At 36.6% G+C, this 19,627-nt stretch overlaps 1 protein-coding gene across 3 annotated transcripts in view; it reads right to left on the reverse strand.

The window, feature by feature from the left end:
• Positions 1 to 8,715: 8,715 nt before the first annotated feature.
• The window catches only part of LOC128688722 (1-phosphatidylinositol 4,5-bisphosphate phosphodiesterase-like), a 224,259-nt gene continuing 213,347 nt past the window's right edge, over positions 8,716 to 19,627 (reverse strand). For all 3 annotated transcript variants that reach the window (XM_070084641.1, XM_070084640.1, XM_070084642.1), the window contains exon 16: positions 8,716 to 15,331. In XM_070084641.1, the coding sequence (XP_069940742.1) occupies positions 15,263 to 15,331 (69 nt within the window). In that variant the 3' untranslated portion in view covers positions 8,716 to 15,262. The remainder of the gene's footprint in view (positions 15,332 to 19,627) is intronic.

Genomic DNA, 19,627 nt, shown 5'->3' on the forward strand with positions numbered 1-19,627 from the left:
ATTCTTTGAATTATTCTTTGACCAGCCATTGATGGAAATTATTGTCAGGGAAAGTAATAAGTATTTTGAGTACACCGTGGCAAATACGATATCACCACAGTCAAGACTACACAGGTGGAAAGAGACGACTGTTGCAGAAATGTATTTGCTTTTTGCAACAATAATGCTTATGCCTCATGTCTATAAGCATAATATAAAAGCATACTGGTCCACAGATCGGCTAATTTCTACCCCGGTCTTCAGTGAAAGCATCCCAGTGAACAGGTTTATCTTACTCTTATGTATGTTGCACTTCTCTGACAAAACCAGGCCTGACAGAAGTGACAGGTTATATAAGATTAGAAATGTTTTCATGTATCTGAAACAAAAGTTCAGCATGTACTTTTATCCATTCAAGAATGTTGTAATTGATGAGTCTTTGATTTTGTTCAAAGGTAGACTGTCATTCAAGCAGTATATACCGAGCAAGAGGAAACGCTTTGGTATAAAACTGTTTGTACTCTGTGACTGTGACAGTGGCCTGGTGTTGGATATTGTTGTAAACACGGGAAGTAAAACATTGAAAGATACCAAGATGTTATTGGGTATCTCAGGTGACGTAGTGAGAAACATGATGGCACCTTATCTTGGTAAGGGGCATACATTATATACCGATAACTGGTACACAAGCCCATTACTCAGTGATTTCATGCGAGTGAACAAGACAGATGTGTGTGGCACAGTGCGTTCTAATCGTAAACATATGCCCAGGCTCAACGCAGGTGCTCGTGGTGATGACGTGCAGGTGTTTACTGCCAATGACATCATGGCATTACGGTGGCATGACAAACGAGATGTCACATTGTTGACAACCATTCACCGTAATGAAATGCAAGACAGTGGCAAAGTTGATCGAGTGACTAATGAACGTATTCGAAAACCAGTGACAGTGATTGATTATACACAAAACATGCGCTTGGTTGACAAATGTGACACACAGATTGGTTTTTACTGTGTTCGTAAGAGTTACAAGTGGTACATGAAACTTTTCTTCCATCTCATGGACATTTCAATGCTCAATGCATATAATATGTACCAAATAAAGACTGGCAACAGACCACCGTATGGTGAATTTTGTTTGTCTGTTGTCAGACAACTCATAATGAAGTACCAGGTAAGAACACCTGCTATACAACAAGGTCCTCGAATTACTCAGGATATACCCAAGCATTTGAGGAGGAAAGGTGATCATTTCATAATACAGCTTCCTTCAACTCAGAAGAAATTTGCTCAGAAGAGATGCATCGTCTGTGCACAAACAAAACGACGGCAACAAAGACGCAAAGACACTCAGTTTGTGTGAGGAATGTAAGGTGCCTCTGTGCATGGTGCTTTGTTTCAAGGAGTTCCACAAGCTCCAGCAGTTCTTAAACCATGTCCAGTGATTGTAAATATGTAAATATATGATAGATTATTATTATTATAATCAAGGGGGAAGCGCTAAACCCGGAGGATTATACAGCGATATATGATAGAACATTAGTATTATACAAGATTTGTGCATGTTTATTGTAATAAACAACAGTGGTAAACAATATGATAATAACTTCAGTGCGGTTATTGTGTTCAATACAGTGAGTTTATATATATACATTATATACAGTATTGGTCTCTCAGGCCCCAAATGTTAGTAGGAAAAAAAAAAAAAAAAAAAAAAAAAAAAAAAAAAAAAAATTGGAAAAGAAAAGAAAAAACTATAAAAACCGCTAAATAATGTAATGCGCGTATGTGGAATTCGTCGATGTTGCCGCCATCACATCATTTTTGACAAACTTCTTGGCACTGTATCTCGGTAAGTACTGATCAGAATTTTTTTTTTTTTTTTTTTTTTTTTTTTTTTGTCTTATTACCTTCACAAAAATATGCTCTTTAATTCTGTAAGAAAAATAATTTTTTTGTTTTTCAAAATTTCTTGGACACTGGAGCACCACTTCAGATTTTGGCCTTGGACCCTGAAGGGGTTAATCTGTTCCAGACACCCAAAAGTATTAAAAATTATTTTTTTATAGATTAAATATAGATTTACATACAGAAAGATGAGGTGAATCATAGAATTGATGAGGGAAAAAGAGTGAGTGGTGCACTTAGGAGTCTGTGGAGACAAAGAACTTTGTCCTTGGAGGCAAAGAGGGGAATGTATGAGAGTATAGTTTTACCAACGCTCTTATATGGGTGTGAAGCATGGGTGATGATTGTTGCAGCGAGGAGAAGGCTGGAGGCAGTGGAGATGTCATGTCTGAGGGCAATGTGTGGTGTGAATATAATGCAGAGAATTCGTAGTTTGGAAGTTAGGAGGAGGTGCGGGATTACCAAAACTGTTGTCCAAAGAGCTGAGGAAGGGTTGTTGAGGTGGTTCGGACATGTAGAGAGAATGGAGCGAAACAGAATGACTTCAAGAGTGTATCAGTCTGTAGTGGAAGGAAGGCGGGGTAGGGGTCGGCCTAGGAAAGGTTGGAGGGAGGGGGTAAAGGAGGTTTTGTGTGCGAGGGGCTTGGACTTCCAGCAGGCATGCGTGAGCGTGTTTGATAGGAGTGAATGGAGACAAATGGTTTTTAATACTTGACGTGCTGTTGGAGTGTGAGCAAAGTAACATTTATGAAGGGGTTCAGGGAAACCGGCAGGCCGGACTTGAGTCCTGGAGATGGGAAGTACAGTGCCTGCACTCTGAAGGAGGGGTGTTAATGTTGCAGTTTAAAAACTGTAGTGTAAAGCACCCTTCTGGCAAGACAGTGATGGAGTGAATGATGGTGAAAGTTTTTCTTTTTCGGGCCACCCTGCCTTGGTGGGAATCGGCCAGTGTGATAATAAAAATAAAAATACAGAAAAGAATGAGAAATCGAGTATAAAACAATATCACACTTGCCTTTATTGGGAGGAGGGGAGAGGATTAGGGTGATGTTCCTCCACAAATGTTTGCACCTCAGTCCACTTTGCACAAATGTCCTTAATCTTCGAAGAAGGCACCTTCTTCCCTCTCTCTCCTCCTCTGAAGCAATTTCCTCAGCTGGTGTACATAACATAAGAAAGCAGGAACACTGCAGCAGGCCTGTTGACCCATACTAGGCAGGTCCTTCACAAACCATCCCACTAACAGAATCGTATTTGCCCAACCCAATTTTCAATGCTTCCCAAACAATAAACTTTGATAATTCTATTCACTCATGTGCAAGTCCCACTCAAATCAAATCATGTGTGTGGGGAAGTACCCTGGCTTGTTTACACAAGAAAGCAGGAATACTGCAGCAGACCTGTTAGTCCATACTAGGCAGGTCCTTCACAAACCATCCCACTAACAGAATCGTATACACAAAACCCAATTTTCAATTATTCCCAAGCAATAAGCTTTGATAGTTCCCACTCAAATCAAATCGTGTGTGGGGGGAAGTACCCTGGCTGGTGTGTTCCTTCTTGAATTCTATCGTGTTTATTGCTTTCTTTACTAAAGGGCTCTTAGTGCTTCTTTTTTATTATAATAATAATATAATAATAATAATAATAATAATACTAAAGGGCTGGCACTAGTAGCTTTCTTTTGGCCATGGTGGATTATTTAGCAGTTGCAAGTACTAAAACTAATGGATTATTATGAAGTGTATCGTACGAATGCGTAGGATAGTGCTCACTGGCTGATTAACAATGACACACTGACTGTAAATGGTGTCGGGCCACTAGGACATGTTCGGGATGAATGACTATTACCGAGCTAAATGACGATCACCAAGCCAATATTTTGATGAAAAAAACATTACTATTTCCGAATATCCAACGACTACGAAATCTGAGGGTCCACTGTATACAAGATACGATGTATGGCATAATGACAGTAGTCTGTTGGACTACATATTCGTAGATAAAAGACTGTTGAGTAGACTTCAGGATGTACATGTTTATAGAGGGGCCACAGATACAAGTACCATCTGACTTTCAACTGAGCTTGGTTCCAACCAACTGGTTGTAAGTCAAAATGGTGTAAGTCGAACCTTTGAAAATTGCTGATATACTGGGTAGGGCATAATGTTAAACCTTAGCTATATAAACTACCTACATAGTACTGTAATGTACAGTTATATTTTAATCATTTATGTACTGTATACCATACATGGTAGTGGACTGTATTGTAAATTTTACATCTCATACAGTATCATATGTTACTGTTATCTTAAAGTGTTGTTGACACAGTGGAATGGGAGAATACCACTGGTGGTGTCATCCTGACAGAATGTTCTATAACCTATGCCCTAAACAAAGAGAAACGACTCTGGAACATGTGTAATACGTATTTGGCTGGCTGGCTAGTAGGCCGGCCGGGTGGGTGGGTGGTTGGCTGCCTGGCTGACTGAATTTGGCTCTCTCTCCATCTGTATCTGTCTTTCTCACAGGTACACATAAGTAAAGCTATCATAGTGTAAATTACCTAGGATAACCCAAAAAATCCAGACAAAGTGCTGTACAGTGGATCTGTGCTCCAGTTCCCTAAATTAATTATAATATTAATTATTATTATTACAATACGTATGTACTAATATTAATAATACAGTGGACCCCCGCATAACGATCAGCTCCCAACTCGACCAATTATGTAAGTTTATTTTTGTAAGTGCTTTTTGTAGGTGTATTTTTAGGGGTCTGAAATGGACTAATCTAATTCACAATATTTCTTATGGGAACAAATTCGGTCTATAACGGCACCCAAACAGACTTCTGGATTGAAATAATATCGTTATGCGGGGGTCCACTGTAATATTAAAATATAATAATAGTGTTCACTCATTACTTACCTTAAAATATCTGTAGCCTTAATGTAGAGTGAGAGGTGAGTAAACAAGATGAAATGAATAAATGAGAATGTGAGTGTAGAAGGTTCGCGAGTTTTGTAAAAAAAAACTAGTTGTTGTTACCAGCCCGGACATGAATGGTCTTTGTTCACTCTGTCAAGCCGACCGGAAAAGCATCTCGTATTTATGTTAATTTATGTTTATATAAACGTTACGTAGCGTGTTTATTATATAATCTTGAAAAAATCATTGATGGATTAAGCAAAATGTCTATATTAATGTTTTATACACATTTAACCCTTTACCAGGCCACCTCAGTGATTATTATTGTTATTATTATCATTATTAATATGGCATCTTCAAGACCAATAACACACTCTTAATGATTTTAATGTGTACCTGCACACAAGCACAGGTGCAAGATGTGGAATTTAAAGCAGTTAAGTTCATATTTTATTCATGCTAGAGTGTATATCAGGTTTTTATGTTATTTATATTGTTTATTATGTCACAGATGAATTGCAATAGATAAATAAGCCATAGAGCTGATATTAGCGTCATATTGAAGATGTGACGACTCTGCTTCGTGTGTAATACCTGTTGGTTCATGAGCGGCTCTGAGACAGAGACAAGCAGACAGAAAGACACATACAGGAAGACATACAGATATGCAAACAGATAAACAGACACAGACAGGTATACAGGTTTATGTGCAACAGTGAAAACAAATAAAGAAAGTTCGAGAGTAAGAGCCTTTTTTGCCTTCTTGCCATGATCTCCAGTACAAGATTCAGACTTTCTCTCAGGGGCCATGGTGAAATTTACTGTCCAGTTAGTACAGTTAATGCAGTATGATGCTGCTGAATAGGGCAGGGTAACTTGAACTGATGCTGCCTGCATGGCCCATTGCTGCTGCAAGTATTGTCAAATATAGTACAGCGGTGTACATCAGCTGGCCCAGCCCAGCTGCCAGATGCACGGTCGTAAGTTGAGTGGACGTATGTTGAGCAGGTCGTAAGTCAGATGGTAGGTGTATATCAGATCACTTTTTAGTTGTAGCTACAGTGAGAGTAAAAGGTAGATGAGATACAAGGAAAATAGAAGCAGCAAGTAAGAGAGAGGTGAAGGTTTATAAACTAAAAGAGGAGGCAGTTAGGGAAAGATATCATCAGCTGTTGGAGGACAGATGGGCTAGTATGAGTATTGGCAATGGGGTCGAAGATGTATGGGGCAGGTTTAAGAATGTATGTAGTGTTAGTGTTTTCAGCAGAAGTTTGCGGTCACAGGAAAGTGGGTGCAGGAGGGAAGAAGAGCGATTATTGGTTTTTACAAAGAAGTGATGCAAGGAGGGAAGAGTATATGGAGAGAGAAAAAGAGAGGTTAAAAAAGTGGTGAAGCAATGTAAAAAGAGAGCAAATGAGAGAGTGGGTGAGATGTTATCAACAAATTTTGTTGAAAATAAGAAAAAGTTTTGGAGTGAGATTAATAAGTTGAGGAAGCCTAGGGAACGAATGGATTTGACAGTTAAAAATAGGAGAGAAGAGTTATTAAGTGGAGAGTTAGATGTATTGGGAAGATGAAGGGAATATTTTGAGGAACTGTTAAATTTTGTTGATAGGGAAGCTGTGATTTTTGTACACAGGGCAAGAAGGAATAGCATCTCGTAGGAGTGAGGAAGAGCCAGTTGTGAGTGTGGGGGAAGTTCATGAGGCATTGGGTAGAATTAAAGGGGGTAAGGCAGCTGGATTGATGGGCTAAAGATAGAAATGTTAAAAGCAAGTGGGGATATAGCTTTGGAGTGGTTGTTGCTATTATTTAATAAATGTATGGAAGAGGGTAAGGTACCTAGGGATTGGCAGAGAGCATGCATAGTTCCTTTGTATAAAGGCAAAGGGGACAAAAGAAAGTGCCAAAGTTATAGGGGAATAAGTCTGTTGAGTATACCTGGTAAAGTGTATGGTAGAGTTATTACTGAAAAAATTAAGAGTAAGACAGAGAGTAGGACAGCAGATGAATAAGGCTATTCACCTATATGTTTACAGTGAAACATATAGGTGAACAGTGTTTAGATAAAGGATAAAGAGGTTTTTGTGGCATTTATGGATTTGGTAAAGGCATATGACAGGGTGGATAGAGGGGCAATGTGGCAGATGTTGCAGGTAGGAGATAGGTCACTGAAAGCAGTGAAGAGTTTTTACGAGGATAGTGAGGCACAGGTTAGAGTATATAGGAGAAAGGGAGATTATTTCCCAGTAAAAGTAGGCCTTAGACAAAGGATGTGTGATGTCACTGGGGTTGTAAGAGAAGTGAATGTGTAGGTCTTGGCAAGAGGTGTGGGATTAAAAGATAAAGAATCTAACACAAAGTGGGAGTTGTCACAGTTGCTCTTTGTTGATGACACTGCTTTTGGGAGATTCTGAAGAGAAGTTGCAGAGGTTGGTGGATGAATTTGGTAGAGTATATAAGAGAAGAAAATTAAAAATGATATATAGGACAGAGTAAGGTGATGAGGATAACAAAAACATTAGGCGACGAAAGATTGGATATCATTGGAGGGAGAATATGGAGGAGGTGAATGTATTCAGATATTTAGGAGGGGATGTGTCTATGAAGAATGAGGTGAATCGTAGAAATGATCAGGGGAAAAGGGTGAGTGGCGCACTTAGGAGTCTGTGGAGACAAAGAACTTTGTCCGTGGTAGCAAAGAGGGGAATGTATGAGTCTAGTTATACCAACACTCTTATATGGGTGTGAATATTGCAACAAGAAAAAGGCTGGAGGCAGTGGAGATGTCATGTCTGAGGGCAATGTGTGGTGTGACTATAATGCAGATAATTTGTAGTTTGGAAATTAGGAGGAGGTTGTTGAGGTGGTTTGGACATGTAGAGATGATGGAACAAAATAGAATGACAGATTGTATAAATCTGTAGGGGGTCAGCTTAGGAAAGGAGGTTTTGTGTGCGAGGGGCTTGGACTTCCAACAAGCATATGTGATAAATTAGACACATGTGCAACTCTTGGGTATCTTTATTGAGGAAACGTTTTGCTACACAGTGGCTTCATCAGTCCATATAAAGGAGAAACGTGAAGAACAGGAGGAGAATGAGGTAATCAGTCCCTCAATCTTGAGTCGATGTGGTCAGTCCATTCAAGATTGATGGACTAATTACCTCATTCTCCTCCTGTTCTTCACGTTTCTCCTTTGTATGGACTGAAGAAGCCACTGTGTGGCAAAACGTTTCCTCAATAAAGATACCCAAGAGTTGCATATGTCTAATTTATCAACGTGTCAGTTCTTTGAACCATTCATCTACAAAGCATGCGTGAGCATATTTGTTATTAGTGAATGGAGACAAATGATTTTTAGTACTTGACGAGCTGTTGGAGTATGAGCAAAGTAACATTTATGAAGGAATTCCGGAAAAACCGGCAGGCCGGACTTGAGTCCTGGAGATGGGAAGTACAGTGTCTGCACTCTGAAGGATGGGTGTTAATGTTGCAGTTTTATAGCATAAGGATGCCTCTGGCAAGACAGTGATGGAGTGAATGATGAATTTTTTTCTTTTTTGGGCCACCCTGCCTTGGTGGGAATAGGCTGAAGTGTTAATAAAAAAAAAAAACTATTATTTAAAATGGCATCTCACAGTGATGCAATCAAAGTGGAATAAACAGATGGTCTTCAGGGATATAATACACAAGAATAACAATATACATGATTCATTCTGGTGATTGTGACTTGCCTGCACTTTATTATAGGCCTGGACAGATGGACTACCAAGACCTATTTCTTTTGGGCTTAGTCATGTACAGCATCAAGGCAAGATCATACACCTGGTAGATATTCTTTCTTCTTGTTACAACAAGTAAGGTAGTTCCTTGTGGCTTGCACATACAAAAGTCATCAGCTGGTCATATTTTTAATTAGTAATAGAGTAATTTTGCAGGTTGAATTATTATTATAAAGGACAATATTCCTTTCATCCATTATGGTATATCTTTTCTATAAATTTTATATTTTTAACCTTTAAAACTGTATAAAGCTGGAGGAAGATTTTCCAGTATTACATTATTACCCACAAGTTCAGCAGAAATCCTCTACATTTCTTTGAAGACATTAATATGGCTTAAGTGAATGCTGAGTTACTCTTATGTAAACTTGCATCCAAAGCAAGTTCGTAATTTATTGTATTCATCTTCAAAATTAAGGAAGTTTTTTCTGTAATTTAACTGATGCTCAAGAAGTTACCAAAGATTAAAAATATACATTATAGTGACTATGTAACCAATTTTATTTTTTTTTTAAAGCTTATGTAGATACTCATTTCAGTTCTCACAGAATTTGAGCAGACTGCCCACTACCAATTTATAATAATAGTTTATACAAAGATCTCCTTTATAGTTACCTTTAATTTGTCTGACTCACTACAGGGTGGATATGCAAAAATCTTCCCCCAGTCATTGGACCCAACAATATATCTCAAAATATTTGGTAAAGAATTTTACAAAAGTCAAACAGGCTCCATTTGTTAACATTAGTAAAATAGAATATAGCATATGAAATTATTTTTTTTTTAACAAATGTAAGTGAGAGACAAACATTTATGAGAATGTTAAATGAAGTGTAAAATGAGGGCAATACTTGAAGAACATATGGGTTTAGAAATTTGTGGGAACCACTGTGCAAGGCTTTAAGCATAAATGTGACCAATGAGAAACTTTGTCAGTGAAAGAGGAGGGGATGGGGAGCAATGCAGAGACAACTTATTAGCTTCTACAGTCATACATGACCACCTGGTTTGCCTAAAATTAATTTTCATAAAAATATACTTATCTTTAATAATAGGTTTTACACATCTTAGCAATTTCAAAATCCAGTTTAGTACGATTCAAAATTTTCATTAAAAAAATAAACACTAATTTAAAACCACTCTAACAATGCTGTATGTCATTAATTATATTGACGATCAAATGGCAAAAAAATATAATACTGCATCCCCATATCAAATATTAATTTTTTCCACCAACTTGTCTATTTCAAGAAATAACCATATTGTGTGTAATACTGGAATAAGTAAAGCACAGGATGTTGTGTAGTACAGAGATCTGAAAGATGGAAAGTTATTATAGGCACATATTGAATGTAAATGGTCTCGCCATGACTACTGCACCCCTGTACATACTGGCAAACACATGCATAAATGCCAGCATTGTATAAACAGTCAGAAAAAGATTATCACTTTTTCCTTTTACAAAATAATTCCTAATTTATGCCAAAACTCTGCCAGGGTTAAAAGTGCTGTCATTCTTCTACATAACTCAAAACAAATATCTACTATACCATTAATGGACGTAATTCACCATCTAAACATTGATGATAAAAATACCCTCATTATTATCCAAAGGTAGAAAAATACTGGCTGACTCTGCGGCCCAGGGGCGTTACGCCAAGAGGATGGAGACTTTGATTCTTTGGCACGTTGGCAAAATCGCCTATTGGTAAATACTGTTCACAATACATAGACATATTTGTGTTTGTATTGAGGTGAAACTTTTCTATTTCTGAAGTCCATGACTTGTGTATTAGTGAAAGTTTGATTACAGAAGTTCAAAAGTTTCACAACCTGCAAACACGTACAACTGCCACTTTCACTACACAGACAGTCTTAACTGGTGAAAATAATGCAGTCCACTATTTCTCTATTTTGTATAAATAAAATACAATAGAAATTGCAGCACTAGAATTCATGAATTACACTAATATTTATATAGCAAGGCTTTGCTGACACATATAGCCTCTACAAGGCATCTTTTAAAGTGATCAAATTTAAACTATGAATTTCAATCATAAGTTTCCTACTTTGATAATACTGGATAATACAAAACAATTTAAATTATTAAGAAGCTACTGTGGACTTTAAAAATACTGCAATCACTTGAACTGACCCTCTGTTAGCACACTGTTAAGGCTTTTCATATTTGTATTGTCAGGTGTAATCTGGACCTTATTATAACCTGACAATGGGATCACACTCATTGATTCTGTAATAATATTTTTCATGTTCACAGTAATACTTGGCACTACAGAGGAAGCAATCTTACATATGCAGTGAATATATAAATATATATATGTATGTATATATTATAATATCTAAATATAAATTCTTATCAAAGTGACTAGAACAAGACTAGAGGTTACATACAGTACTCTTTCATACAGGAAATCAATAGCACTATATTTTTAAAACTAAAATTGGATCAACTTTCATAAGCATTGTCACAATGATTAAATATTTCAAATAAATTTAACATGCAGTACACTTTCATACAGGAAATCAGTAGCAATGTATGTATACTTTCTAAAACTAAAATTGGATCAGTTTTTATTAGCAGTCACAATAACTTGAATTAACTATATATGTGTGTATAAAATTATATATATATATTATATATATATACACACACACACACAAAGGTTGGCCATCACTAAGAGCTGTAGGGTGCCAGATTACAGAGTGGTTAGGTTAGAATACACTTAACCCAATGGCGATATTTATGCAATGGAGATTTCCACCACTTTACTTCCTATTTTTTACCATTCCTTTCTTCCAGTCTACCAAACTCATAGCTATTTCACTAGTATTCCTTCTATTTGTCGACTGAGAACAAGAAATCGCCCATTTACCTATTTCAACTACCCAATAAAGTGGTCAGAAATTGGTAATTTGGTCAATTTCACACAAATTTCAAGAGATACCAGTTTCAAAATAGGGTCCAGAATAAACAATGCAGACATTCCTAACACTAAAATAACATTTTTCTCTGTTCATTAGTCACATCTCCAGACCCCTCTTATATTACTCTTGTGTTCTATTTTTAATTTTTATTCACACAAAAATTAGAAGATTTACTGTTATGCAGACTACTGCATTATTGTAATAATTGTATAAATACATGTAATGTCAACCTATTCGTGACTGCGAATTAGACTGGCCAGCTGGACATGTGATATCATCTGTTTACTCTTGAACATCATCAAAAATTGAACATTTTCGCTACTTTGAGCTCAATTTTAAAGTACTTTCCAGCATCAAACCAATCAAAATTATATCTATTTCTGTAATATATCTTCCATTCTATCAAATGACACCAAAAAAAAAATGAGAATACACCACAAAGTTGCCTTTTACACCAAAAGCACAGTCGCCTATTTTTGTCATTATGCACTGTGTACTGCAGGATTTTTTTCTATATAGGACATACTTACCACACAGACCTATTCTCTCATATGTAAGCCCAAATTTACCGGTCATAGCTTATCTGAGTGAACTGAGCTCGTGGTGACCGACAGTAGCTTCAGGCCACCTTATCTTTTATGGACAATGTACATTGGAACCATGGCTAGGGCTAAAAGTGAGCAGGTTATAACAATAAATGAAGAAATAGAAAATGGAATGACTTATGCAGCAAGTAATGCCACCAAAAGTAGTGGCAGCTTAGTGTTGCAACCCCAGAAATTTGAAATTATGCTAGCCAAAATTAGTGCCGGATTACTGATTGCTGGATCAGTGATGGCCAACCTGTATTTTATATATATATATATACACACATACATATATATATACATACATACACACATACAGTGGAACCTCGGTTTTTGTTTTTAATTCTTTCCAGAGAGTCTGATAAAAACCAAATTCAACAAAAACTAAAGCAATATTTCCCAAAAGAAATAATGTAAATCCAATTAATCCGTTCCAGACACCCAAAAATATTAACAAAAAATACATTTGATAGAGAATAACTATAAAGCACTACTATTAATGGAAAAATCAACATTTAAATAAGTTTTACCTTTATTGAAGACTCTTGTTTGTCCGAACTTGCAGCCTCAACACATTGTGTATGCCAGATCGCTTCTTGAAGTTGTTGAACCAGATTCTGCTGGCCTTAAATTCACTAACAGCAGCACTCGTTCCAAGCATATTCTTTACAAAGTCCACATGCAACTGCCTTGCCTTTTTGCAAATTAACACCTCCACAACACTCTCCTGCTAACTGTTTTTCGTCGATCCACACCAACAACAACAACTCAACATCTTCCATTGTTTGTGACTTCTGTTTCGTTAGCACACTTACCCCTTTTGCAACATCAGATTCCTTGATTTCTTCTTCCTTCACCAGGATGCAACTGATTGCTGACGAGGACTTCCTGTACATCCTGGCGAGATCGACCACATGTATGCCACTTTCGTACAAGTTCTTTCTTGAATTCTACTGTTTCTCACCTTCTTTATCAAAGGGCTGGCACTCAGAACTTTCTTTGGCCCCATGGTGGCTTATTTAGCAGTCGCACGCGATAAACGAGCACAAAAAACAATATTATGAAATGTTTTGTATGAATGAGCAGGGTAATGTTCACACGACAAGAAATTAAGCCAGCTGACTCAGAATGTGTGCATGGGATGCTTTGTGTAGGTGTGGGTGAGCGGACACGTTCAGTATGGCGGATGACAAGCAAGATGAACGAAAACTGGGACAATATTTTGATGAAAAAAGTAGTTGAAACCATATTCAACAAAAAATCAGGGCAAACGAAAACCAAGGTTCCACTGTATGTACACACATTATTTATATATATATATATATTATTATATATATATATACACACACACACACACACACACACACATATATAGCTAAACTTTTAATACAATTTTCACCAGACTCCCAACAAACTAGTCATATCAAGCAAACTTGCTGAACCTTAAAAGAGGAATGCATAATTGTGAATATTATCAATGAAATAGATAACATAGTACAGAAAGTGGAAAAAAATCAAACATATCCAGACATTGGTGATATTTGGACCATATTTAAAAAATACAAAGCATGCTTATGAATAAAGAGAGTCCCATCAGGGTAGGTTGCGTGATGCTGGTGAGGGACTCTTCATCCAAGGAATTCAACTTATCTCCTCCATCCTTGGATTGAACCTGATTGCCTCCTGTTTACCCAGGCGCTGTATGACCCATACGGGTTCAGCACTTCTCCTAAATAAAGTTAAAAACTTTATACACTTAACTAGCACTGCTCAATTAAATATTATGCAAATGCAGTACCACCTAATTATGTATTGTAGATTCTTCAGAGCCACAAAATCTTTATAAAATGTTAACTACTTGTCAATGCTCAAAAAAGTGAGCCTTCTCTTACTGGCAAAAATATATCTACAATAATTTACTTTGCAACTGAAACCTTGTAATGAATGAGATTACAAACTTCAAAGGAACATTCTTATCAAAATATCTTATTGCCAATACATTACATCAAGCAATTATAGGTTTTTGAAAAGACCATATTATTGACTAGATGAAGGTAACCAAAAGAGAACACCTGTTCAGTCAAATGGGGAAGCTGATTTGTCTGTATTGGTGTGCAGCTACTATTAACACCCACCAGATAACCCATTAACAAATGTTCCCACTACTCTAAGGTAAAACTTTATATTAAAAACATTTATGCAAGGCCTTGATGTTGAACTGATTTATTTATTGAAGTACTTGCTTAATGTGACTGAAGCTATAAGTGTGTTATTGTATTTACAGTGTTATAGTTACTAATAAAGTCAAATTCCCTAATTTTATTTTTTTAGAAATTTATCAAAAACTTATTCTATTTTACGCTAATTTATGTAATGTTTTAAATGACTATTTACAGATAATTTTTCAATTAATGGAAGGTAATGGAAAAAACCACTAATTAATGAAGAACCACTGGTTCTTTTGAATAGTGGTTTTCTTCTCATTTTACTGTGAAATTATAAAGGGAAGGCAAATAAATATATACTAGCTTAATGTGTATGTATATGCATAGATATTGCAATGCATCTATATATATGGGTGCAGTCACTGTGCCTGGGAGGAGAGGGTGGTGGCTCAAGCACCTCCATAATCTCCATCAGCCACTCCAAATAACAATAAAGTAGCTTCAAGATAAGTTCCCTAACCCCCCCCCTCCCCTTCCAACCAGACTGCTACTCTTTAAGCCCCTCTTATATAGAAATTCTGAAGTCGTCACTATAATGAGATGACCATATAAGATATGAGAATAGAAATACAGTACATCCAAGTGTATGGACTTGTTAAACAGTAGAAAATACCCTGTTCATGGATGTAACAATGAAATCTTACATTGTTGGCACAGATAAAGATGTCTGCACTACTCTGCTAAAAAAGAAACCTGTTTACTCTAAACAAAAAGAATGAACTCGGATATTACTTAACACGATGTACAAACACTATGGGTATCTAGAAAGTCAATTATTGTATATGCCATGTCATAATAATTGGTTTGAATTTTTAAGATAAAGTAAGACACAAACGTAGGATATTTGTAGACGATGGGAGGCTGAGGTTGTACTGAATGAAAATATAAAGCTGATGCCAATTTCAACAGAAGAATTCCATTTTATTCCACATCTTGTACTCTGCCTCAGTGTTCTCATAGAACTGTATAGCCTGAAAAAAATAAAACCTGTAAATCAATATATAAACTAAGATTTCAAGTGGAAATGTACAACTTGTTACATTATATAGTAAAAGTTGTTAAATTAATAATATTAGTATGAAATACAACAATGTTTTGAATCACAATGATTTCTTCCCAATATTATTATATTTAAAATCATGCAGCAAGCCCATGTAGGTCATACAGCACAGCTTCCAGACATTAACATTAACCCCTTAACTGTCCAAATGTAGATCTACAGTCTCTGCATTCCAAATATTTAAAAAAAAATAACTGGAGGCAGTACTTATGGAGATACAGTAGACCCCTTGGTTATCGGCCGTAATGCATTCCAGAAGGTTGGCCTAAAACCGAAATAATATTTCCCATAAGAATTAATGTAAATCCAATTAATTCGTTTCACACATCCAAAAATATTAGCAAAAAATACATTTTTTTTGAAGATTAACTATAGTTTTACATACAGAAAACAATGAGTACATTCATTATTTACCTTAAAATATTTGTAGTCTTAATGTAGAGCAAGAGGTGAGTAGTATTTATTTGTAGGAAGTCAGTGTAGGCAGTGGTAGATGTAGGTACAGTACACGTATGTAGCCCCACCCCCCCCGCGGGCTACACTACACAGCCATATTATTACCATGTTCACTGAGTTTAATCGTTTCTAAGAACTACCTTTAGATGCCATCATAAACAAAGGAAGAAGTAATGAATAATTCATGCTGAGAATTGTAAACAAATGCACACGATGGGCGGTTACTAGGCGAGATGCCAGATTTGCAGTTTTCTCAAACGCTGAATCAGAGAAAATGTAATGTTTACTCTCCACTCGACTCGATAACATAAACATTGCAACCCCCAATCCTGAGGTGTCTCCTGGTGTCGCAAAATTTAACCCTTTGACTGTTTACGCCATATAAATACGTCTTGTGCACCACTGTTTCTGACGTATTAATACGCATAAATTCTAGCGGCTTCAAATCAAGCAGGAGAAAGCGTCTCCATGGTCAGTGTGCACCATATAAAAAAAATCGGGGAGCCAGTGGTGCATTGTGGGAATGCCATTTCAGTGGTCCTTTTTCAGGATGCTTAGCGGTAAGAAATATGTGACTCCCCAGCAAATCTGGGACTCTTCTCTTCTCAAGTGATGCTCTAACACAGATAGAAGTGTCAGTGAAGATCAATTTCATGATTTCCAGGAGTTTGAGACCAAAAGCAATGGAGGAAAAGGAGGAGGAAGAAGATGTAATAATATTGGAAACAAACATATGCATATGTGTTTATATTTCCATTGTGTCGGTATTTTATACCATTTATTTTCATGTAATAATATTGTTCCCTTGAAGCAAGAAAAAAAAAAAGTCCACCCCATGACAGTGACAAGATAAGGGGAGATAACATCTGATAAGAGCTGACGTTTGATGAGCGTAAACGAGGGTGGGGGAGGGTGCAGCTGATAAGAAAAGATTAGATGACCATCGCCCTCCCTTTGTTTTTGCTGGTACACAAACATTTGTGTCTGTCTATTTGTCTGTCTGCCAAGCTCCCTGTCTAGCTCTCTGTCTCAGAGCCACAAGACTGTCATCATGTTTACTCACATCTTCAAGCAGAGTATAACACTTTGTCTGGATTTTTTGGGTTATCCTAAGTAATTTACACTATGTATACTTGTATTTATGTGCACCTGTGAGACAGTGATAGACAGACAGATTGAAAGAGATAGAATGAGGGAGAAAGATAATTAGATAGAATGGAGGGGAAGCAGCATCCGACCCCACTGTTTTGCCAGGTGGTAGGGGGAGTGAGTAATGAGACTCAAAACAATTATAAGCCACACACTCCCACACAAGACAAGCTTGCTGAATGGAGATAATAGCACTTATATATAGTCACTAGATACTTTCATATGTGTATATATATTATAGAAACCAGAAGGAAGGACGAGATGAAAGAAAGGAAAAAAGTAGGGAAAGACGAAGGAATGTAGGAAAGGAATGCAGGAAGGTAGAGATGAAAGAAAGGAAAAAAGTAGGGAAAGACGAAGGAATGTAGGAAAGGAATGCAGGAAGGTAGGAAGGAAGGAATGATGACACGACCATTTACCTAGGATAACTACATAACACAACTGCCTGCTAATACTTTGAAGAAAACTGCTCAGACGAGGTGTTTTGTCTTTGCACATAAAAAAAAAAGTCCACAAAAATGCACACACACTGGTTTTATGTGTGAGTGTAAAACACCATTGTGTATGAAAACATGTTTCAAAGAATTCCACAAGCTGCAGAACTTCTAGGAATATGTTCGGTGACTGTACATTGGTATATATATTATAGAACAATAGTAATAAACAATTTTTTGTATTGTTTGTTTTTATAAACAATATATTGATAATTATGTTTGTGTGCTTATTGTGCTGTATACAACCAGTGTATATATGTACATTGCACCTTACTTTGGTCTCACAGGCCACATAAGTTATGTGAAAAAATAAAATAGTGGAAAAAACAACAAACCTTCAAATACAACAAGTAAACCAAAGTTTACCTGGTGAGCAGCAGTCGCCGCTGTTGCCATACGCGGCTCATTTTCTGCAAATTTCACGTCTCTATATCTCGGTAAGTACTGATGGCAAAATTATTTTTTTTTTGGACTAAAACACTCAGAAAAATAATCTTAACATTTTCATAAGACAAAATAATTTTTTTTTTTCGAATATTTTGCGACATAGAATGAGTTTCAGAAAGGGGCCTGCGGCAGTCAAAGGGTTAAAAAAAATAATAATTTTTTTCTTATGAAATGATAAAGAATCTTTTCCCGATTGTAATGACACCAAAAAAACGAAATTTGATGGAAAACTGACGGAATTACGCTCTTGCAAAGTTAGCGACCTCGGCAATATTTACAAATCGGCAATTTCGCCCACTTTGAGCCTTATTTTCGGCTAATTCCATTGTTCCAGTCAACCAAACTCATAGCTATTTCTTTAGAACTCTGTTTTTTCTATCGATTGAGTACAAGAAACTGCCCATTTACCGATTTCAACTACCCAATAACGTGGTCAGAAATTTGCAATTTGGCCAGTTTCACGAAAATTAAAAAATATGACAATTTCAAAATAAGGTCCAGAATGAACAATGCAGACATTACTGGCTCAAAAATAACATTTTCTTTGTTCATCAGTCACGTCTCCAGGCCCATCTGATATTACTCTTGCTTTCTATTTTGAATTTTTATTCAAATAAAAAATAGAAGATTTACTGTTATGCAGACTACTGCAATACTGTAATAATTGTACAAATAATGTCAACCCATTCATGACTGCATACTAGAATGGCTAGTTGGACATTTACTGGACAATGACATCATTTGTTTACTTTTGAACATCAGCAAAAAATCAAACATTTTCCCTATTTTGAGCTCCATTTCCAGGTTCTTTTTATAGTAAAACCAATCAAAATCACCTCTATTTCTACAATATGTTTTCCATTCTATCAAATGAGACCAAGAAAATGAGAATACAACCATAAATACTATACAAAAATAGACCACAAATTCTGCATTTTAATAATAAAAAAAACAACGGTTGGAGTTTTTTTTTTCTCATTATGCACTGCGTGCTCCAGGATTTTTATTGTATGGTGCACACTGATCACACAGACCCATTCTCTCACGTGTGGGCCTACCAGCTTTCTCCTGCTTGATTTAAAGCCGCTAGAATTTATGAGTATATATACATCAAACACGGTACCTCGTAAGACGTATATATACGAACGAAACAGTCAAAGGGTTAAATAATTTTGAAGAAAATATCATATGGATTAATGAAGTCTATAATAATCTAAAATAAGACATTTAATGTGCCCAAGAGTGATTATTGTTAAACATACATTGCATATAAACATTGCTACACTCCCTGCATGCCTGCTAAACTCCTTGCCTCTATGCCTGCCTTGAATTCTATCATGATTCTCACTTTCTTTACCAAAGGAACTTTACTAGGAACTTTCTTTGGGGCCATGGTTACTTATTTCGCAGTTGCACTTAATCAATAACCACCAAAAACAATGAATTATAGCGAAATGTTTGGACGAATGAGCAGAAGTTTCCTCACTCGCCCAGAGATACAGCCACACTGACTCAGGAACGTATGAGCAGCTGATGGTGGATGCATCCAGTACGGCTGATGAGCAAAATATTGGCTGATAACCGGAATGGGCGATAACCGAGGGTCCATTGTATAAGGGCGCAAAGTCGGTGCTTGTTGCTCACCTCATGGCAACATGAGC

This window comes from Cherax quadricarinatus, chromosome 13, assembly GCF_038502225.1.
Source record: "Cherax quadricarinatus isolate ZL_2023a chromosome 13, ASM3850222v1, whole genome shotgun sequence".
In the NCBI taxonomy this organism is placed as follows: Eukaryota; Metazoa; Arthropoda; class Malacostraca; order Decapoda; family Parastacidae; genus Cherax; species Cherax quadricarinatus.